This window comes from Lepidochelys kempii, chromosome 12, assembly GCF_965140285.1.
Source record: "Lepidochelys kempii isolate rLepKem1 chromosome 12, rLepKem1.hap1, whole genome shotgun sequence".
Lineage (NCBI taxonomy): Eukaryota > Metazoa > Chordata > Testudines > Cheloniidae > Lepidochelys > Lepidochelys kempii.
The window spans coordinates 39,515,210-39,536,734 of NC_136391.1; the positions used below are offsets into that span (position 1 = coordinate 39,515,210).

The 21,525-nt window shown below is 66.1% G+C and overlaps 1 protein-coding gene across 6 annotated transcripts in view; it reads right to left on the reverse strand.

Moving 5' to 3' along the window:
* PIEZO1 (piezo type mechanosensitive ion channel component 1 (Er blood group)) overlaps positions 1-21,525 on the reverse strand; it is a 114,277-nt gene that overhangs the window by 13,911 nt on the left and 78,841 nt on the right. For 5 of the 6 annotated variants that reach the window (XM_073308188.2, XM_073308187.2, XM_073308186.2 and 2 more), the window contains 27 exons: positions 21,019-21,232; positions 19,532-19,703; positions 18,772-18,873; positions 18,171-18,243; positions 17,081-17,181; positions 16,295-16,555; positions 16,096-16,207; positions 15,307-15,485; positions 14,595-14,743; positions 13,646-13,825; positions 12,304-12,386; positions 11,735-11,895; positions 11,243-11,419; positions 10,861-10,986; positions 10,260-10,460; positions 9,698-9,902; positions 8,985-9,089; positions 8,280-8,433; positions 7,638-7,881; positions 7,002-7,098; positions 5,946-6,114; positions 5,362-5,451; positions 4,964-5,052; positions 4,130-4,201; positions 1,141-1,241; positions 583-670; positions 17-94 (listed from right to left, as the gene is read on the reverse strand). In XM_073308188.2, coding sequence (XP_073164289.2) covers positions 17-94; positions 583-670; positions 1,141-1,241; positions 4,130-4,201; positions 4,964-5,052; positions 5,362-5,451; positions 5,946-6,114; positions 7,002-7,098; positions 7,638-7,881; positions 8,280-8,433; positions 8,985-9,089; positions 9,698-9,902; positions 10,260-10,460; positions 10,861-10,986; positions 11,243-11,419; positions 11,735-11,895; positions 12,304-12,386; positions 13,646-13,825; positions 14,595-14,743; positions 15,307-15,485; positions 16,096-16,207; positions 16,295-16,555; positions 17,081-17,181; positions 18,171-18,243; positions 18,772-18,873; positions 19,532-19,703; positions 21,019-21,232 — 3,783 coding nt within the window. The remainder of the gene's footprint in view (positions 1-16; positions 95-582; positions 671-1,140; positions 1,242-4,129; positions 4,202-4,963; positions 5,053-5,361; positions 5,452-5,945; positions 6,115-7,001; positions 7,099-7,637; positions 7,882-8,279; positions 8,434-8,984; positions 9,090-9,697; positions 9,903-10,259; positions 10,461-10,860; positions 10,987-11,242; positions 11,420-11,734; positions 11,896-12,303; positions 12,387-13,645; positions 13,826-14,594; positions 14,744-15,306; positions 15,486-16,095; positions 16,208-16,294; positions 16,556-17,080; positions 17,182-18,170; positions 18,244-18,771; positions 18,874-19,531; positions 19,704-21,018; positions 21,233-21,525) is intronic. The other variant, XM_073308189.2, reaches the window with a different exon arrangement.

The window sequence follows — 21,525 nt, forward strand, 5'->3', positions numbered from 1 at the left end:
TCTCCCCATCTCCCACCTGTGTCCTCTTCCTCCTCTTGGTCCTCAGGCTCTTCAGGTGCGTCGGCCTCACAGACGTCTCCGTCTCCGCCGTCCCCTGCACGGCAGGGTGGGTTACGCCCCCGAAACCAGCCGCCCGCCCAGCCTGCCGTCTCCAGACGCTCACGCACAGCCTCCGTGGGGCTGGTCGTCATCGCCCCCTCGGGCTGGCCCGCGACAAGGCTCCTATGGGACCTGTGGGCACTGGGCGGGGAGCTGGGCCCCTCTCCAGCAAGGATCGCCACATCCCTCCTGGGGCGGGGAATGGGGCCACAGAGAGGAGGGGAAAAGGACAGGGAGGGGAATGGAGCCATTGGGATCAGGGGGAAGGACACCCCTTCTCCACATGGGGCTGGGATGCTGCTGGCCTCCCCAGCTGTGACGTCGCCTCTGTCACGCTCTCCCCTCCAAGGGACAGGACGCGCCCAGCCAGGGCTCCTCCCAGCTTGGGCAGGGACACGCTGCGAGCCCAGGGGGCTCCCTGCCCCCATCTATCTCAGCCAGGGCGAGCCGGGCAAGGGGCAGAGGAGGGCAAGCCAGTCCCACCTGCTGGCAACTCAGCGTCCTCCCGGTCCTGCTGCTGCTGCTCCTTCAGCACAGACTTGGCATTGGTCACCCAGGCCTGATACGCCAGCTGGAGCCGAGAGACAAGGTGCAGAGCTCAGTGTCCGGCAGCCGCCAGCCCCACCGCGCCAGCCCTGCCCAGGACCAACCTGCCCCGCTGCCCCTCCTGGTGAGCAGAGGGCAGGCGGGCAGCTGGGGGGTGGTTCCTGCCCAGAGGTTTGTGCCAAAGTATCGCCGGGCTCCACAAGCTATCCAGGGTGCCCTCCTGGCACTGGAGTCTGGTCCCGTCTATCCCCGGGGATGGCACCAAGGGAGCCCAGGGGCCATCAGTGCAGCCTGGCCGAGGAGGGCGAAAGAGGATGTGGGATGGAGACGGCCGGCACGGTGGGGAGAGCTGGGGGCAGGGGCAGGGGAGAGACAGATGGCTAAGTACAGGGATAGGTGGCCAGAATGCGGATGGATGGACGGACAGATGGGCAGAGCAGACAGACGGACACGTAGCTGCCCGGCTCCAGCAGGCCGGCTGGGGGCTGCCCTTACCTGGAATGCACTCTGCTTGGCTGGCTTCTGCTCCTCCAAGCTGGCCTCCTCCTCCTCCTCGCTGTCCGACTCGAAAAGGAAATACTCACCTGAGTGCAGGACTGCGGGGAGCCGGGGGGAGACAACACACAACAGCCGGTGTCATGGAGGGACCCGCAGAGGACGCAGCCCAGGAGGGAAGGTTCCTGCCCCCACCCCCCTGACTCCTGGCGGAGGGGAATGGCACTCAGGCTAGGCCCCACCGCACTGACGGGTCTGTGGGGTTTGACCAGCACAGTTCAGGATAAGGTGAAGTCAGGCCTACAGCCCCGGGGGCAGAGCCAACCTGGAGGCTGCCCTGAGTGCAGTGAATCTCAGGGCTTCATTAGTTCAACCCAGCGAGCAGTCGCTTACCCTCCAGTCACGGTGCTCCTCCCGGCGGGCTCCCCAAGGACTCCACTCTCGCTGCGCGTGAGACCTGCGCCTGGCCGTGGGGCCCTGCCTGTGCCCTACACGTCCTCACACCCCCACCCGAGGGCACTTAGGGAGCCCAATCCCCCAGTTCCTTCCCCGGGACCCCAGAGGAGCAGTGGGGAAAGCGGGCAGGGCGAGGAAGCCACATGGACAACCCAGCTCGAGGAACCACCCTTGCTGCAAGGTCAGGAACCGTCCTCTCTGGGTTGCTGGCCAGCCGGCTCCTGCTCCTGATGGCTCCCAAGCATGGAGGTGGGTAGGAATTCACCAGCAGGACGGCCCTGCCAAAATGGGCCTCCCATCTGGACACCTCTGCTAACGAGCAGTGTCTTGGAGGGGGAAGCCTGAGGTCTGCAGGGCTGCCCTGCCTTTGAGAAATGGGGACATTCTTCAGGCAGGCCCCAGAGGCTGCCTCAGTTCCAGAGGAACGAGCGCTACCGTGGCGTTTTGGATCCAACATGGCTAGCTCCTACCATGTCTTTACCGGTGGAGAACGGCTGGGAGGTGTCCATGGCCCCTGGTCTCTATCAGCAAAGGCCAAGTTCAGCATGGGGGTATCCCGGAATCATTCTGTTCTGCTGGCATGACGCGCCAAGCTCCCTGTGAGGTCTCTTCCTGCTACCTCTCATGGACTCCTCTTCCACCGTGCCACCGAGGGAGGGGAGGGGGAGGGTGGGAGCTGAGCCCTGCTCTGCCCAGCACAGGAGGAGGAAGAGGACTTTACTTCCTCCTAGGGAGGGACCCGTCTATCAGGCCCTGGTGGAGGAGAGGACAGTACAAGGGACACCTCCCTTACCCTGGCGTACCGACATCTCTGACACTGACAGTTTGGATAGGCAGCTTTGGAGGGAGAGGTGATGGCTACTTGGCCCACAGATAAAGCACTCAACACCAGCTAGGTGCCAGGAGAGCTGGTGCCATGGTGCCAGGTCCCAGAGACGGTTCCCAGGCAATCAAGACAGGGCTGGATGGCACGGTGGTCTGAGTACTGATGCCCGTGGGGCCGGGGGCTGGTAGCAAGAGTGACAGGGACTGCTGTGCTCTTGGAGGTCAGTCCTAGGCACCAGGCGCAGGGTTTCCAGCCTCTGGCCCTTTACACGCAGAGCCTGAGACGAGTCACAGGTCTGTCATCTTGCGGCTCGACCTGCTGGCCCTGGAGATGGCACCCGTGCATTGGCTGTGCCCTGGAGCAACGCTGCTTCCAGCCCCGGTCACACGATGTCGACGCTGGGGTGGTGGCGGGCAAACAGGGCTTTGAGCAAATGCGGCCTGGGAGCTGGGCGTGGACTCCGGGGCACTGACCGAGAGACGGTGCTCTGGGTGAGCCCCTCCTGGAGCTGGGGGAGGCTGGATCCAATCTCTCGAGGATGGACAGCTCCAGGCAGGCGTCCCTCGCACCATGAGCACTTGGAGAAAGAGCAATGGGCGGCACGTCCCTCTGGGCCGCGTCCCTCTCGTACGTGGGCCAGGCACTGTGCGGGGCCAGCACGAACAGGCTTGGGAGTGTGCCACAGGGCAGCAGCCTCAAACCCCCGAGATTTCGCTTGTGCCATGTGGCTAGTGCCATGTTCCGAGCCTACCCGAACCTTGGCAAAGACATAAATATACACACAGCTACTCTGCCGAGAGGCAATCAACTAATGGCCTACACAGCACCGGCATGGTGCGCAGAGGGACGGTGGACACTGCACTGGTCTGTCCTGCGGCCCCGGGGGGTCAGAAGGAACCGAGGGGCGGTTGGGTCGGCTCCGTGCACTTTATGCCCTTGGGCGGAGGGTTGTGGGTGGACACCTAGGGCACAGGCACAGGCCCTGTACACACTGACGGCCAAAGAATCTGATCTCACGCACCCACGCACCAAGAGTGGAGTCCCCGAAGAGCCGCCGAGCGCTCAAACAGCTGCATCCCAATCAGCCCTGGAGCCCGCGGGGAGCACCCTGGGGCGCAGTGCTCACAGAGCACCCTGGCACCTCTACGGCCAGGCACTCGGGGATTTTCTGGGGCCATGTGCCAGCTTGCACCAGTGACTCGCCCCAGGAGGAACTGGTGCGCACGAGCAGCTGAATGGCACACGCCCCTGTAGGCAGGGCCCATGTGAGTGCTCCGGGGAAGCCATTCTGCTCACGGAACTGAGCCTTGCCTCGGTTTAAGCCTGGAGCCTGGAGTTTGTCCCGGGACTTGCCTACAAACGGGCTCCAATGGGCACCGAGGATTTGTCCCTGCGCCCCTCACTGGATTAGTACCGACAAGCACAGAAACACCAGGTTAGCGCCCCAGGGTGGGGTGGGACGCAGAGGGGAAGGGAGCCGGGCTCAGGGCCATGCAGGACAGGACAGACCGTCAGCACCGGTGCCAGCCACGAGGAAGGCAGCTCTGGAGCTGCTGCCCCAGGGCTGCAGAGGGGACGGGCAGCCAGCTGGGGATCGGCCCTGCCCCTGCTGCAGCCCCCCACAGGCGTCAGTGACTCGCCACCAGAAGGGTTAGAGCCGAGGGCAGTCGCCCGTGTTAGTGCTCCATGCTGGGGCGGGGGGAGTACCTGCGGCATGGTCTAACCAGGGCCGCCACCAACTCTTCCTCTGCCGGGAAGGGTCCTTCTCGCCACTTGGCTCTGCGGAACGGGCACATCGGAGGGTGAGGACCCCGTCAGCCGGGGCAGGACGCCTGTTGGCTGCACCAGCTTGCATCCAGCCACCCTGCCCCACGGCAGCCAAGACCACCTCAAAGATCTCGGCCTAGGGCAGGGCACATGAGGCGAGGTGACGGGCCACACCCAAAGCACTGGGTGGAAATGAACACGCCCAGTATGCCCAAGCCAGCCCCTGAGGCTACTTGGGGGCGAGTGAGGCAGGGAGGGAGGATCCCTAGCTTGCTCACACTCTTCACAGCACAAGCCGTGGCCCCAGCAGCTCCCCGGCCGGCAAAGGAACTAGTGCTGCTGTGGGGGCCTGAAACGAGCCGTACCCCAGGGGTGGCACCATCTGAGGGCAAACAACCTCGCTGCACTGATAAGGGAGGGTCTGGGGGAGAACGGGGACGGATGCGAGGCTTCCCGGGGCAGGGGAATGACAGACACACATGGGAGGGAGGGACAGACAGAGGTTTCTGCTCAACGTGGGGGATTAGGGGCCACCTGGGCTAAGGCTCTCCAGGGTACCGGGCGTGGGGCGCACAGCCCCACCGCATGCACCCCGGATCCCCAAAAGCCACTGCCAGTTCCCTCCTGCCCTACAGCCCGTCCTACCCAGCCAGGCTCCCACTGGAATACCAGCCCGGTGATGGGCACTGGGTGCACAGGACTCCCTGGGGGTGGCAGCAGAAGCTAGCTCTGCCACTCCTATGGTGCCAGGCTGCGCCCCACCACCCCCCTCACCTGGTTGGTCCTCATCCGGGGCCTCGGCAGAGTCGCTGGGGTGTTGCCCCAGGTGGTACTTCTCCTGCTTTGCCCGGATCCTCTCCATCCTGCAGCCACAAACACAGAGCAGCTGCGGGCGTTGTCGCTGTCTGTCTCCCCACTCCGGCCTTCTGTCTGATCACAGCCTGGGCCTGGAACCCCCCTTGCCCGCTGTGGAGTCCCCCAGCATGCAGCGGCCCCAGCCACGGGTACAGGAGACCTTCTCCTTGCCCAATTCCTCCCCTGCCCCCAGCTGGAGGGTCCATCTCCCCCCACAGAGCCGGGCGGCTAGCCTCCACTCCCCAGGCCCCCGTTTCCAGAGGGGCTGTGGGCAGCGAGAACCCCCAGCCTGGGACCCGCCCTCTCTGCTGACTCACTGTCGCTTGAGCTGGGCTAGTGACTTCTCCTCGGTCTGCCGGTGGGAACTCATGCTCTTCAGGGTGCTGGCCTTGTACAGCGCGAAACCTCTGCAGAGACACCACGGGGCAGTGAGCCAGGGCACGCCCCCCCGCACACTGCCCCCTGCCCGGGCACTCCAGGCACCTGCTCCAGAGAACGGCGAGACAACCTCCACCCCCGGGGCACTGCGCCCAGAGCTTGGGGCACAAGGGATCCAGAGGCACCTCCAGCCTCCCCTGGGGCCCCAGAGAGCCAGGCTCTCCAGCCCCTGCTGGCCTCTGGGATGGGGGCCTCCAGCACAGGGGCCCAGGGACCCACAGGAACAAGGGCCTCCAGTCCCCGGTGCTCCATGGGAGCTGGGGGCTGTGGGAAATGCAGCCTGCAGCCTCTGCAGGGGGCAAAAGCAGGAAATGCCACCTCCATGCCCCGTCTGGTTCTCAGAGCACAGGCTGGGCCGGGGGCAGAAGCGCCTCACAGGGAGATCCCTCTCCCCATGCCCCTGCAGTGAGTGGGCTCCCCGCCTGCCCCACCAGCACGCATCCCCTGGCCGTGCCGCCCCCACCTGGAGGCCTGCAGGGCCGAGGCCTGGAGCTCCGTCATGACATGCAGGAAATAGTAACTGAGGAAGACTCTGCGCTGGAGGAGGAGGAAGAAGAAGCAGATGCTGTCCCAGATGATGCCAGCCTCCTCTACAGGCAGCGAGCAGTCCTGGTCCTTGCCCATCTCCTTGGCTGGCAAAGCAGAGAGACAGGAGCGTTCAGGGCACAAGGCAAAGCCCAGCAACCGCAAGGCAAACAGCAGCACGAGGCTGGGCCGGACTCCATCCCTGGCACTAGGGCTATGTCTACACAGCACACGAACCCAGGTCCTGACTCAGGTTTGAGCCCACACCCCTCTTCCGTCCACACACAGATCTGTCTGACTTGGGTCACAAGCACTCAGGAACCCGGTCCTTGGATCCTGCTGTGGGGAGGGTCACAGCCTGAGTCCTGTTGTGATTGAGGGCCAAGCACCATCGCTGTGCAGTGTAGACACAGCTCAAACCGCAGACCCAGCTCAGAAGGGCTGCACAGCGCAGTGTGGATGTGCTAACACGGCTGAGAGACCCAGGTTCAGCACCTGTAAGTCCAGGTTTACAGTGCAGGGTGGACACTCCAGGGCGGGCTTGAAAACCCCAAGTCTACAATGCAGTGTAGACACATCCTTGGAGATCCTGGGCCTCAACCCCCACACTGCAGGCATCAAAATCTCCGGGACTCAGCCCCCACCTTCTGGGCACTGGGAGACCCCAGGCTCCCTTCCCACAGTTCTGGGCCCCCCACTTACAACCCCACAACACCCTGAGCCTCAGCCCCTCCCATCCTCTTGACCTTGGGGGGACCCCAGGCCCCAATGGCCAGCCCCTCGTACTGGGATAGGCCCATGGTCCAAGCCCTGGCATACAGCAGTGGGGTGTGAGAGAGCAGTGGGGCTAGTATGAGGCCTCTGCTCCCCCCAGAGATACTGTCCAAGCCAAGACAAAGGCGGAGATGTCTGTGGCCGTGCCCGGGGTGCCCACGCTAACCCTGCCAGCGCGGCCTGCCCGCGGGTGAGCTCTGCCCAGCAGAGGGATACTCACGGTCATAGTAGCCCTTGACGGTACAAACCAGGCTGAAGAGCTGGATCACCCAGCAGAAATTACTTTGCATCTGCTGCACGAAGACGCAGGAGAGGAGCTGCCGGGACAGAGTTGGGGAGGTGGTCAGCCCCCCCTCGCTGGGCAAACAGCGTGGGACTATTCCCCTCCCCACACGCTGCCTGCCTGGGCCCCTGCCACTCTGCTCCGCACCACCCTTTGTCTAAAGGAAATGCATGCCCAGCCCGGCCCCTGCCAGGGCTTCCGAAAGCACAGGTAGAAGGCCCTTACGGAGGAGGGGGCTCCCACAGGGGCGTGTGAACCATGCCCAACCCATCCAGCCCCAGGGGCACATGGGGGTCTGAATTCTGCACGGACAAGAAAGGCAGAGCCCCCTCTCGCCCACCCAGCCCTGGCTCCACGGGGCCAGCGGAGCAGCCAATGGGCAGATCGCCCAGGAGGAAAGGTGTCAGGGCAAGGCACAGAGTGGAACTGGGGCTGCATGGGGGGTGCTAAGAGGGTGCTCCCTCGGGCTCTGGCCAACCCAGCAGCACCCCTGCCCCCCAGGCCCTGCCAGGGCTCGCCCAGCCGGGCCCGGTGCCCATTGCCAGCGGGGCGTCGGCGGGGGCAGGTGCTCACCGACAGCATGTTCTTGGAGATGATGACGGTGACGTTGTAGAGGATGAGGCAGTCCCAGAGCACCAGCCGGGCCTTGGCCGGCTTGCGCAGCATGGCCGTGCCGAAGAGCAGCAGGTAGAAGCAGGCCAGCAGGTAGCCCAGGCCGAAGATGCTGATGCGGGTGGCACCGGTGATGAAGACCACGACCAGGACGAACCAGAAGAGGTAACGGAACACCACCACCTTCAGCATGTCCAGGTACGACCTGCAGCCGGGGCAGCCGGCTCAGAGCAGCGCTGACAGCCCTGGTCCCGCGGGGCCCTCCCACCCCATCCCTGCGGCACAGCGGGCAGCTCGGTCCTGGGCCGCTGGGGGTCTGGGTAGCAGGACACCCCTTCCCCAAGGAGCAGAGCAAGAGGCTCCACAGGTCGCCAGATGGTCTGCATGCCTCATCCCCGCCCGTGGGCCTCCACTGGAATCCAGTCAGAGCAATGTCCTGCTCCCCTGAGCCAGGGCCCCCCAGCCTGTGGGTCCCCAGCCCCCCTGCCTTCGAGGGAGCGGGCCCTGCACCATCCGGGTGCTTCCACACAGCCCCAGGTGAGCCGGGAGTCGCCCAGGCCAGGCCAGACCCCGCTCCCAGCGCGGCCCCGGGGAGCTCCCTACCTGCAATTGATGAAGTTGGGCACCGGGTTGGGTCTGCCCCTCGCCAGCTCCAGCAGGTCCGTGTTCTCCCCGGCCGCCATCAGCCACTCCTCCGTCCGCTCGGCTGCAAAGACCTGCCACTGCTGGGAGGCGCAGAGCAGGAGCAGGAAGTCACCTGCAGGGAGAGAGAGACAAAGGGACCCCACCTTGCCGCCACCATGGGCACCTTGGAGAATGAGCTGGGTGGACCCCAGCCAGGCCCCTCCTCCTTCCACCAAAGGGGGTGGACCCCAGCTGGGCCCCTCCTCCAAGGGGGCAGACCCCAGGCAGGCTCCTCCCCCTGCCTGGGAGGCACAGCTAGTTCTCACCTCCAAGGAAGCTGCTCCCCGGGACATGCCCAGAGGTGTGAAGCGCATGGTGAATACCCAGCTGGCCGGGTCATGGGGCCAGTGGGCGAGGCTGGCCGATAAGCTCCTCTGTCTAGCAGGGGGGCTATGCACGGGGAGAGTCAGGCCTGTGGGATTCCCCTGGGGAAGGACGCTGGCAACCAAGACACTGCTCCCAAGGCCTGGAACGAGGCATGTCCAAGGGTGGGAACACGTGCCGCCCACTGCTTTGTGGCTGGCGGGTGGGTGGACAGACAGACGGGCAGAAGGAGGCACCAGTCCCGTGGGGAGCGGGGAGCAGCGGTGCCGCGGGAGCCAGGGGGTGAGGACGGGTACTCACTGATGAGGTTGGTGGAGTTGGGCGCCATGTAGAAGTCAGGCAGGTACATCCATTTGATGAGAGCCGAGTTCATGGGGATGGAGTGGGTCCACCTCCAGGGATAGTCTGCCAAGGAGAGGAGAGGTCACTGGGGGAGGGCGGCACACGTGCCCCCCCCATGCCCATAGGTCTGCTCCCAGGCCTGCTACAGAGATGTGGGTTCGATAACACACAAGCCTCCATGTTCCCCTCAGCTACTCCCAAGACCTTGCCCATGCAGAGATCTGGGGAGTTGGGGGTGGGAAAAAGGGGGTTCTTAGCCATGCAGAGATTGGGGGGAGGAGGTCCCTGCCTGTGGACAGGTTGGGGGGGAGGAAGGGGGTCCCTGCCCATGCAGAGATCTGGGAGGGTGGGAAGAAAGGGGGTTCTTAGCCATGCAGAGATCAGGGGGAGGAGGTCCCTGCCTGTGGACAGGTTGGGGGGGAGGAAGGGGGTCCCTGCCCATGCAGAGATCTGGGAGGGTGGGAAGAAAGGGGGTTCTTAGCCATGCAGAGATCTGGGGGTGGGGGGATCTGCAACTCTCTGCCTGTGGAGAGGTGTGGCGGGGGAAGGGGGTCCCTGCCTGTGCAGAGATTGGGGAGGGGGGAAGGAAGGGGTTTCCTGCCCAGGAAGAGATTTAGGGCCAGGGCTTCCAAGCATCCCCTGCTCTCCTGGTCCCGGCCCCTGGGCCTTACCTATGCAGAGGGCGGGGGGGATGCCCACGCACAGCAGGTACTGGTAGAGCAGGAAGAGGGCCAGGAAGAGGCAGTACTTGGGCCAGAGCCTGGCGATGGCAGCACGGCGGCGCCGGGTCAGGATGACGACCAGCCAGCCGCCGTGCAGGATCACCATGAAGTTCATGCGTTGCCCGATCACGGTCACCGTCATGAGGAAGCAGATCTGGGCGGGGGAGACAAGGGGCTGAGCTGCCGGCAATCCCATGCCGGGGGGGCCCTGGCTGGCGCCGCCCACCCCGCACCGAGCCATGAGGAGCCAGCCGAGGGCAAGAAGAACCAGGGTCCCCCTGGGCCCGCAGGGTCTCCCCTCCTGAACTGCACCCTGGGCAGCAGGGCCAGGGAATCACCATCCAGGGGGAGTTCGTTCCCAACAACCGGTGCCCGCCCGTGTCCAAAGCCAAGGTCTTGGGGGGTCGTTTGCCTGCCACGCTGGGGTCCCGCTCACAGGGCTGGGGAGCGCCCGCTCCCGTAGACCTGCCCCCTCAGCGCCAGGGGATGCCCTCAGCCCTGCCCATCTCACCTCCAGGCCAAACTTGTAGTAGAAGTAGTTGATGAAGTATTTGGCGCAGCTGACGAGGCCCCGGTCCAGGTGCTCGCGCGATGCCTCCTCGAAGAGCGTCTGGGTGGCGGGCGGCGCCACCTGGTACTGCTTGCGGTAATACTCCTGGCGCCGGTACACAATGGCCTCCAAGACGAGCAGCATCAGCACCAGCAGGTGGTTCTGCAGGGGAACGGCCCGGGACGAAGGTGAGTCCCAGCCGGGCGAGGTCTCGGGGCATCGCGGGCAGGATGCTAAGCCGCCATGTCCCAGCCTCCAGCTTGGGGTGGCAGAGAGGCAGGAGGGGTCACCCCGCCAGCTGTGGGCGAGGTGCTGGACTGCCCACGGCCCACATGGATTCACCAGCTCTGCTGCCAACGCTGACCCTGGCAGAGGGGCAGCCGGTTCCCATTTGCACTGGGCCAGCAGCCTGCTGCCTCCAAGGGCTCAAATCCTGCCATGGGCGGAGCCGGGGGTCTCCGCCCCATGCCCGCTTCGTGGGCATCCCCAGCGGCAGAGCGGGCAGCGAGTCCAGCAGAGAACAGGGGCATGGGGAGAGGGGCTGTGCCCCCGAACGACCCACCTGGATGTAGCCCAGGTTGGGGAAGCCCTTGCGGATGCCGAACCAGTTGGCAGGGTCCACGGGGCCCCGGTAGAGCGTGGAGTTCTTCAGCTCCGCCCCCAGCAGGTTGGTGCCATTCAGCTGAGGCTGCGGAACCAACCAACAAACAAACGTTAGCTGCCAGGGGAGGGACCCAGCCCCCCGGCCGGGGGTCCCCACGATTCTCCATCGGAGGAGGGGCGTCAGACCCTCCGGCTGCCAATCCTTCCCACTGCCTGGCAGCTGCCGTCGTAGGGTGGCAGCACGTTGGGCTGCCCTGCAGGGACAGGCGTGCCGGGAGCCCGCAGGCTGTGGGGGAGCCCCGATCCCCTTCTGGATCCTGTCCCGCCCCTGCCCCGCGCACCTCGGTGCAGTTGCTGGAGTACTCGCGCGGGTCGACGGCCTTCAGCTGGTAGAGCATCTTGCAGACGATGATGATGCAGACCCAGACGGTGCAGAGGCAGGAGGCCATGTGGCGGAAACGGCAGTAGGGCAGGGCGAAGGCCCACAGCGCCACCAGCAGGAAGTTCATGACCGACACCTGCAGAGAGCACACGGGAGCGAGGGAAGAGCTGGGGGCGCGGGTCAGGGGGCCCCCAACTCCAGGGGCACCTTCCAGCCTCACCGCGGACGGCCGGGGCCCCCCACTGAGTCGTAGGGCAGCCAAAGGAACCCCCGGCTAGCTAGCGGCCCCTCTCCCACCCCGACGCAGCGCTCCCTCCTGCCCCGAGGATCCCCCCCTGCCTATGGGGCCCTCCCCATGGCTGGCAGAGGCAGATTCCCCAGCAGCAGGGTGGGAGCCCTCGAGGGCATTTTCCTTTCTGGTCTCCCGAGCACGCCCGCCCATTGCCGTTACCTCCTGCAGCGCCACCCACACGGTGTAGAGAGCCACCAGCTTGAGGACGTGCAGCTCCACGAGGCGCCGCACGAAGACCTGCCCGCGGGTGAGGATGTCGGAGAAGGTCCAGCCCAGCACCACCAGGCGCTCCAGCACCAGGCCCCACTTACTGGGCACCGCTGCAAAGCAGGGCAGCTTGTCACGGCCACACCGGTCCCCCACGTGCCGTGCCCTCCCCCGCCCAGCCCCGCCCCCCGCCAGGCACTTCCCCTCCCCCACCAGCACCCCCCATGTACCCTGGGCTCCATGTCCCCTCCCTCACCAGCACCCACCCCGTGCCCAGCACTCCCCTCCCCTCGGTGCCCTCCCCCTCCCCCAGTAGCTCCCGCCCTTGTGCTCTCCCAATCCGCTTCCCCACCAGCACCCCCCACAGGCCCTGCAACTCCCTGCTCCCTCCCACACCAGTGCCCCCCCACCCCGCAGGCTCCCTCCCCCTTCCCAACATCCCTCCCCCACAGTCCCAGCTTACCCCAGTTCACCCTTCCCTCCCCCGCTGGGCTCTGCCCAGAGCCCTGAGCGGCGATTACCTTCCGAGGCTGAGTCGGCGTCCCCGGGGTCAGCCTCCTCCTCCGCACGGGGCAGCAGGTGGCTCCCCCGCGCCTCCTCGCACCTGCAGCAGGGAGGGAAGGGACGGGGTCTGAGGGGAGGAGCTGAGAGGGGGATCCCGGGGGCCGGGATGCCGGGAGCAGAGGGGCCAGGGGCCCTTGAAGAAGCAGAAGCCAGATCCCAAAGGTGGTGCCCCAAGTAGCTCAGCGCCCGCCAGTGCCAATGCGGGGCCTCGGGGTCAGCGCTCCGAGGGGCGGGCGGCCCTGCTGAGCCACCTGCCCTGCTCCTGCAGCCCCTGGTATCCGACAGACCCCCCGGCAGGGCCCTCTGCTTATCCCACGCGCTGCACTGGCCAGCTGGAGCCTTCCGACAGCCCGCCGGGCACAGCCCCGCGTCCGCTCACCTGCCCCAGCTCTCTGCACGGCAGCGTGCCCAGGGCTGGATCCCGAGGCCCAGCTGCAAGAGCAGCTCAGAACAGGGCTAGGCTCGGCTCCAGCGCCCACAGCTGGCCCCTCCCTCGTTCAGGGCAGCAAGGGAGGAGGTTGGGGAGGGACGGTCCAGCCCCACAGCGCAGCCAGCAGCAGGTGCTACCCGAACATGCAGGAGCCCAACGCTGCTCCCTGCCCGGCTGGGAACCAGGCACCGCACGCTCCCTTCCTGAACACGTGGGGCAAATGGACAGGGGAGAGGGCGTGGGGCTGCCCAGGGGCAGGGAAGGTTCATCAAGGAAGGGGCTGCACTGCTCCTGCACAGGGAGATACCAGGACCCCACTACCCTCGTGTCAGACCAAGGGGAATGAACGCCAGAGGCAGGGTCCCATGCCAGCCCACCCCCCACCCCAAGCTCATATCCAGGCCTGTCTGCAGAAGGGACCCCTGCTCCCAGCCCAGGGGTCCCAGAGGAGCACCAGGCTGGAGCAGACAGGATGCCCAGAACTGCGCCCTCTCCTTCCAGACACACCTCCTAGAGCCTGCTCCAGCCCCTTTCCCGGCTCCCTGTCCCCACAGACCCTGCTTGGCGTATTTGCCCACTTGCCCCACTGCCGAGCCAAACCCAAGGGCCCAGACTGCGAGCCCTGGCTCATCACGCTGTACTGGGGCACCAGGCAGGCCAGAGAGTAGGCTTGATGGGACTCTGGGTCTACTCAGCAGTCAGGGCCCACAGATGCCCGGCTTAACCCTTCTTGGGAAATCACCTGGCCAGTGTCACCAGCCCTGGGTCTGCCCAGGCTGCTGCTCCCTCCTCTTTGCAGCCACCCCCCAAGCCGTGTCCCCCCCGTGCTGCTCAGGGCACATCCAGCGCCAGGCGGGAAGGGAGCATACCTGGGGGCAGGCGGGCTCCGGGGCTCCGGGAGGGCCACGTGCTCCAGGTCGGTGATGCGCATGAAGGGGCGGTGGAAGTAGTGGAGCTGCAGAATGCAGGCCAGCAGGAAGAAGCCCGGGATGAGGATGCTGGAGAAGAGCTCGGAGACGCTGAACTGCTCCAGGCCCAGGTCGCCCAGCCTGGATGGGAGGAGAGCAGCTGAGGGCCAGGGTGACGGAGCCCCCACCCCAACTCCTGCATCCAACCCCAAACGCTGCTCCCCAGCCGCAGCGAGCAGAGCTGGAGAGCTGCAGCCGGGGCACTGCCTCGGTCCCAGCCTGGTGGGAGAGCAGCTAGTCGAACCGGCCGGAGCTGCCTGTCCCCGGGGGAGCAGAATGGGCATGCCGGCAGAGCGCCCGGCGATGCAGGCTGCTACTGACACGGAGACGCCCTGGTCCCGTCCGGTCCCAGCACACGCTCCAGACAGCAGGCTGAGCGCTGGGACCCGGGAACATCCTCTGTGGGAATCACCTGAGTGGCCACAGAGCAAGCTGGAGTCTGTGCTAGGAGAGGAGGAGGGCTGGGAAACAGGACTCCTAGGTTCTCTCCCTGGCTCTGCCACAGACGGCCTTTCGGGAAGTCCTTGCCCCTCTCTGTGCCTCAGTTTCCCTCTCCATAGACCAGGGGGAGGTAACAATCCTGCCATTCCTCTCGGGGGGGGAGGGTCACTGGGCCAGGCTCTGGAAAGGGCCAGCTCAGCGCCGTGTACTCCGGCCCCACTCCCAGGGAAGACCCTGCCCTGCCGAGGGGATGGGGCGACCCCGCCTGGGGGCTCTGACCCTGGGGCAGGGTTTGAGCACCTAGGAGCTGGAGCAGCCACTGAGCAAAGCTTGGCCTGGAGCGCTGTGCAGGCAGTGGCAGGGCTGGAGGGGGGGGCGGCCGCTGGGCGGCCCCCGGGGCGTCACTCACTGCTGGTCGGTGAGGCCGGTCAGGTTGCGCCAGTACACGGGGAAGTCCTCGAACTGGAAGGTGTAGACGGCGATGAGCACCAGCATGGTGTAGGCCACCACCAGCCACCAGAAGCCCTTCAGCAGCTTCCTCCACAGGCTGTAGTAGACCTGCAGGGACCGGAAGCCATAAGCTCCTGGGCCCCCACCTCCCTCGCAGCCCAGACCCCGGCCGCACCCCCAGCTCCCAGCAGGGCTGCCCAGCTTCTCTGTCCTCAGGGTAGGGTGGGTGCCGCGCTCCCTCTCCTGAGCCCATGATCAGCTTGCACCATCACCCTGCCCAGCGCAGCCCTGTCACCCCCCTCGGAGCCTGGCCTGGACCCCCAACGGCTGTGCCAGTTAATTCAATGCCCCTTGCTCTGCCCCACCTGATGGCTGCCACCCGCAGAGTGGCTCAGTCACCCCATGGGGCCTTGGAGGTTTCTTTAAGCCTCGGCACGGAGGGCTGGCCGGGAAGCACCCCACCCAGCAGCCTGGTGCACCTGCCCACCCTACCTAGGCGGGTTCCCCATCACAGCTGCAGACAGTGGCCGATCACGGGGCAGGTGCCCAGGCAGCCCTGGAATCAGACAGCAAGCGGCTGCCTAGGCTAGCGCCCCATGCAGGGAACATGCCCAGACTAGGTGCCTCGCAGGGCTTGCCAGCCAGCCTCTCCTGCCGGGCGCAGGCCTCACCTGGAAGAGGATGAGGCAGAGGAGGAAGAGGAGCATGTAGACGATCTTATAGACCACCAGGCGCCCGGCGAAGCTGACCACGATGAACATCCCGGCGCACACGTAGATCCAGTACTTGGCGTACAGATCCATCAGCAGCTCGCCCAAGAACTTCAGCATGCTCCGTGGCTGGCCGGGCTCTGCAGGGCACAGCGGGTGAGAGCCGGGGACATGCCAGGCCTGGAGCCAGGGAAGCGGCTCCGGGCGACCCAGCATGTACGTTTCCCTGGTGGGCGGCAGGCTCCGGCCCCAGATACGCAGACATCACCCACAGGTGGCACCAGGCATGGTTCCTGGGATCAGAGCCCGCTGGTGCCCGAGATGCCCTGCTCCGTGCCCAGGCAGAGGGGGCCAGCTCCCCAACCCGCTCCCCTCCCCATGGCAAAGCAGTGAGCGTGCCCAGGCTGCTCTGAGCAACACCTGTGAGCCCTGCTACTGTGGGCAGGGGGGCACACAGCTGCCCAGGTCCCGCCACAGTTATATCCAGCCGGACGCAGACCAGCCCCTCATCATCCCGGCACACAGGTCTGCAGTGCCACAACGGCCCCGGCCAGGCACTGGCTGTGCCCGCTCCAGCCCAGGGCACGGCGGAGGGCGCAGCAGCGTCTCCCCGGCCAGCGCGCACTCGCTGCACCTCCCCCTCCGAAGGCTGCCGTGGGCTCCCCGTGGAGGTGGGGGAGGCCGAGGCCCCGGGCAGGACCCGGGGGTGTTTCGGGGTCACCCCGCAGGCTGTGGGGGAGGGGCTCTCACCTGTGTCGGAGACGGTCACCTCCAGCAGCGGGGCGGGCGGGCGCTGGCGTTTCAGCAGCTTCTCCTTCACGAACTGCCGCAGCAGCAGCCAGAAGGGCAAGGTGTAGAGCAGCTGTGGGGAGCAGCGGGAGATCAGCCACGGGCAGAGGAACCAGCCGGCCCAAAGGCGGGGAGGGGAGGGGAGCGGAGGGGGGGTTACCTTGGCCCCCAGGTCCAAGCAGGGGTATTTGGTCCTGACCAGCCCCAGCTGCTCCAGGCTCATGAAGCCGACGCGGGTGGGCAGCTCGGGCTCCAGGTCCATGCCCCAGACGTACTGCAGGCTGCAGAGCGCCAGCCCGTAGAGCAGGAGGAAGGGGGAGCAGAGCATGGCGAAGTGGTGCCGGCTGCGGACGATCCAGATGAGGCAGGCCCAGAGCAGCAGCACGAAGGTCAGCCAGCTGTGGTAGGTGATGCTCCACACCTGGTGGGCAGAGGAGACTCTGCCCTCAGGCCCTGCACCTGGCTGGTGCATCGCTCCCCATGTTCCATGTCAGCCCAGCCCCCACTGGGGCTCAGAGCCCTGATCCGGAGCTGGTGCACCCCCTCCCACACCCCATGTCAGTCCAGCCCCCAAACTGGGGCTCGGAGCCCCAGTACAGAGCTGGCCCCTGCCCACGTCAGCCCAGCCCCCACTGGGGTTCAGCGCTCCGGTCCGGAGCAGGCGTACCCCCTGCCCACGTCAGCCCAGCCCCCACTGGGGTTTGATGCTCCGGTCCAGAGCAGCCGTACCCCCTGCCCACGTCAGCCCAGCCCCCACTGGGGTTCGATGCTCCGCTCCGGAGCAGCCGTACCCCCTGCCCACGTCAGCCCAGCCCCCCCTGGGGTTCGATGCTCCGCTCCGGAGCAGCCGTACCCCCTGCCCACGTCAGCCCAGCCCCCCCTGGGTTCAGCGCTCCGCTCCGGCGCTCCCCCTGCCCAGCCGCTCGGAACCCTGCCCCAGGCTCACCATCATGGCGATGAGGGCACAGACGTAGCTCTGCTTCATTATCACGTGGCCCAGCGCGTGCAGGGGCAGCCTTTGCCTGCGCCGCTCCGGCTTCTTACTCACTGCCCAGAGAATCGCAGGGACGGTTAGAGCAGCCCCAAAACTGCCCAGATACACCCCCACCACCACCAGAGCACCCCACGACTCATACCCATCACCTCCCAGAGAGGAGCCCATCCCATGGGGCATGAAGGCTCCAGCTCACCCCATAGGCACCTGACACTGCCCCAAAATCCCCCCACCAGCCCCTTCAGCCCCACCCGCCTCGAGGAGACAGAGCAAGGCTGAAAACTGGCCACGCACTTTGGGACCGATATAGAACGAGAGCGGCACCGACAGGCCGGGGGCCGTGAGGATCCGACAGTGACGGGCACGGTACCTGAGGCCAGGCTGGAGGCTATGGGGGGATCAGACAGTGATGGGCGCAGTGCCCAAGGCCAGGTCAGAGGCTGTGGGGGGATTGGACAGCGATGGGCGCGGTGCCCAGGGTCAGCGCAGGGAGCTGTGGGGCCATGAGGGGATCAGACAGTGACAGGCGCAGTGCCCGGGACCAGGTCAGGGGGCGGTGGGGCCTGGGGGATCACACAGGAACAGACCCCCCATTCATGTGACCCCTGGAAGGTGCACGTCCCTGCAATGCTGAGCTCTGACCACTAGGAGTCAGCTTTGCTTCACACCCAACTGAGCAGCCGGTTCAGCCTGGCTGCTGGGGTCCCTTTAATATGAGCAGGGCTGGGGGGCAGCTCATGCCCACCTCACTGCCTGGGGCAGAGCAGGGACGAGGGCCTGTGCCAGCCAAGCCCTAGAAACTCCCCTCTGGAGGCTGCCCCGCCCTGGGCGCAAGGAAAGGGGGTTCCTGGCGCAGGGGTTGCAGGCTTGGGGTGGGGACCAGCTAAGGGCCGAGGCGAGTGGGGCCGTGATGGAGCCCTACGCCCAGGAGAGCACCAGAGGCTAGCACAGCAGGGCAGTGCCCAGGAAGGGGCAGCCGCTGCAGTCACTGAGCTGAGCCGCCCCCCAGTGTGTCTCTCCTGGGCTGGTTACGGCCACTTACCTGGCCCGATCACATGCACGGTGCAGTTTTCAGTGTCTGCAGCTGAGGCCTCGGTGCCCGGGGACAGCATCCGCTGGGGGACAGAGATAGGAGGGGGGTGAACCCCTGGGCAGCCCCAGTCTGGAGAGCGTCAGGCCTGGGCATACAGGCTGCAAACGCTAGGCGGCTTCACAGCCACGGAGGGTGCAAGGGGCAGGTCTGTGTGCTCTCCTCCCCCCACAACCCCTCCTCCTGCCTCCCCCGCCATTATCTGTCCAGGATGTTCTCTCTTTCTCTCACACACACAGACACACCCGTCCTGCACCAAGACCCCCGACCCAGTGTCCCTTGGCCCTTCTTGCTGCCCCCTGCAGCCCCACCCCATGGACTCTCCAGCATGAGGGACAAGAGCATCCCCCCTTCCATGCCACCTCTCTCCGGCCCCACTAACCCACCAAGCCCTCGAGCCCTCGTCTGGCTGGTGCCCAACAGCCCCGTCCTCTGCCCTGAGGCACCAGCTGTCGCACTAACTCCAGAGGGAAAGCCGGGAGTCTCCAAAGGGCAAGCGCAGTACAGGGGCCCCATTCCCAAAAACCCAAGGGCCAGCGGCTCCTGTCCTAACCTCGGTTTCTTCAGCTAGGTGGCCTCCCGCACTGGGCCAGCTCTCCAGCTCCAGCAGCTCATCCTGGGGGTCCGCTGCCACCGCTGATGCCTCCGCCATGTCCTTCGGGGTGGGGGGGAAAGAGCCAACCTCAGTGCCTCGCTCCCACATGCACAGTGGGGCAGACGGTGACGGGCGCTGCAGCAGGGACCCGGGGCGTGGGGGGGGTCTCCCCAGAGCCAGGTAGAGAAGGACTGCGCCCTCCCTGCTCCGAGAGGGGAGCCTCTGGGACTGAGCTGCCTGGAACAGAACCGTCCCCTCCATGCTCTGGATGCCTTTGCACGTAAAGCCCCCAAATCCTACTGGCCACATGCCCCATTTCCCTCTCCAAGGCTCCCCAGCACCCGGGGAGTCACACGCTGGGCGAGAGCGAGCTCTGGGGAACTCGGGGCAGGGCAGAGGCCTGGCCTGGCAGGGATCCCTAGCTGTGGGGTTCTGTGCTGCAGACCCATGGGGCACACACTTGGCAGGGCTGGAGGAGGACCATCTGCAGTGGGGCAGCCAATGGTTTGGGGCTCTGGCCCCACTCCCTGCTGTGTAGCATGGTGAAGAGTTCCACTTTCAGCCGCTAGCTTGATTGCTCTTTGCCCACGTCCCCAGGTCGGCACCAGTGCCCTCTGGAGCACCAGCTTCCCAGCTGCCCCTCCCCTGGCACTGGGTGGGATACAAGGGGGCAGGATGGGCACAGCACTGTGCTGTACCCGGCCCCCGAGCCCCTCACCCGTTCCGAGGAGTCCAACCTCCTCAGCTTCAGCAGAGAGGCCACGGTGAAATACAGTAGCAGCAGGACACCGGGGTTCACGTAGACCGGCCAGGGGTGGCTGGTGTTGAGGAGGAGGGCGTTGGGGTTGGAGCAATTCAGCGGCAGGATGAAGGCCTTCAAGCCGAATATGCTGCAGGGAGGAAGGAGGCGGCGTTACACCCCTGGGCATGGAAGCACTGTCAAGGCCAGGGGGCAGAGCCAGCTGGGAGCTGGCAGGCCAGTCTGGGTACTGAGGTGCCGGCAGCTGATGGTCATTCGCAGGCTTGCAAGGGGTGCCCCGGTGCTGAGCATGCCCCAGAGCCCCTCTCGCTGCCCGGGACGCCAGTGGGAAAAGCGACCATGCTTTCTTCCACAACAGCACATTGTTTCCTTTGCTCATTTTGCCGTTCGCTGCCCCCCACCCCCCGTCTGCCACTTCTCCCGGCCGCTCTGCAAACGGGACCACCTGAGCCTTTCCCATACCCCCTCCTCTCGCCAGGGCTCCAGCCAGCCTCGCGGGTCATCCCTCCATTTCGGCTCTGTCCTCGGGCCGGACAGAACCCACCTGCCGGGCCAGCGGCCCAGCAATCCACCCAACCGGGGAGCTCAGGATCAGTTCTCAGCCCAGCCCTCCCACCCCATCGTCCTCGGCTTTCCTCACTGCCACCGTCCGCTGAGCAGAGGCCATAGTTACTGCTGAACCCAGCCGAGGACTGGTGACTGCACAGACGGCTGTGCTAACCAACCAAGCTTCACAGCCCCCCTGAGGCACTGAGAGCAGGGCCGTGCCGTGCCGTGCCCACACCGCACACAGCGAACCAGTGGCAGAGCTGGGACTAGGCCCTAGGACTTGCTGGATCCCGGTCTGATCGGCACATCCAGGGTCCCTTCACTGGCAGCTGGTTCCATCAGCTCCCCCTGGCATCCCCCTCCAAACCAGCCCCTGGCTACGGGAGAGCTCCTCCTTGGCGACCCACAGGTCCCCCCTTCCTTCCCTGCTCCCTCGGGAGGGGCTTATTCAGGGGAACCTTCTGGTGCCAGAGGCAGGTTGATAGGCAGGACGGAGGTGGGAATATCACCCGTGGGAGATGGGTCTTCCCCCCGCAAGTCAGGAAGGGGGCAGGCGGCTGCACCCACCTGTGCTGCAGGATGAGGCCGTGATGCCCACTGTCACTGGAGTTGGAGGGGCAGGCCTGCCACAGGCGAGCGACGGGACAGGGGCAGGCCAGCCCCGCTGCAGGGGATGGATGGGTGATGGGACGGGGCAGGCCAGACCGGCTGGAGGGGCGACGGGACGGGGGCAGGCCAGACCGGCTGGAGGGGATGGAAGGGCAGCGGGACAGGGGAAGGCCAGACCGGCTGGAGGGGCGATGGGACAGGGGCGGGCCAGCCCGGCAGCAGGGGGGTGGGAGGGCTCCGGATAGGGGCGTCAGAACACAGGAGGGAGGCCAGGCCCGGGGCCTTACCGTGCCCAGATGCTGGCAGGGGGGAAGAGCCCCTGGATGAGCGGCGCCTGGTAGCTGTAGATGCAGAGCAGGTGGCCGCCGGCGAAGACGCCCACCATGACGCACAGCGTGTTGAAGCCCAGGTGGCTGATGGGGAAGTGGCAGGCCCACCAGGTGCAGATGCCCACGAAGAGTAGGTAATAGACACTGGAGAAGGCAGATGGCAGAGCGATCCCTGGGGAACGAGCCGACACCGGGGCTGTTACTGGGGCTGCTGAGAGCTGCAGTAGCCGGGTCACAGCTGGGGCTCCCCCCAGGGCCCTGCTCTGAGGCCCACGGGGGCCCCCCACTTCAGCACTGGGGACAGAGGCCTCTGCAGTGAACAGGGGCAGTGCAGGCTGTGCTCCCCCCCGCACTCCCCGAACCCCCAGCCCCTCTGCTGCCAGCTAGGCTGAGAGCCCCAGACTCATCCCATGCCCAGGCCACGGATCCTGCAGTGACCCGGCGACCCTGGGCCAGGAGAAACTG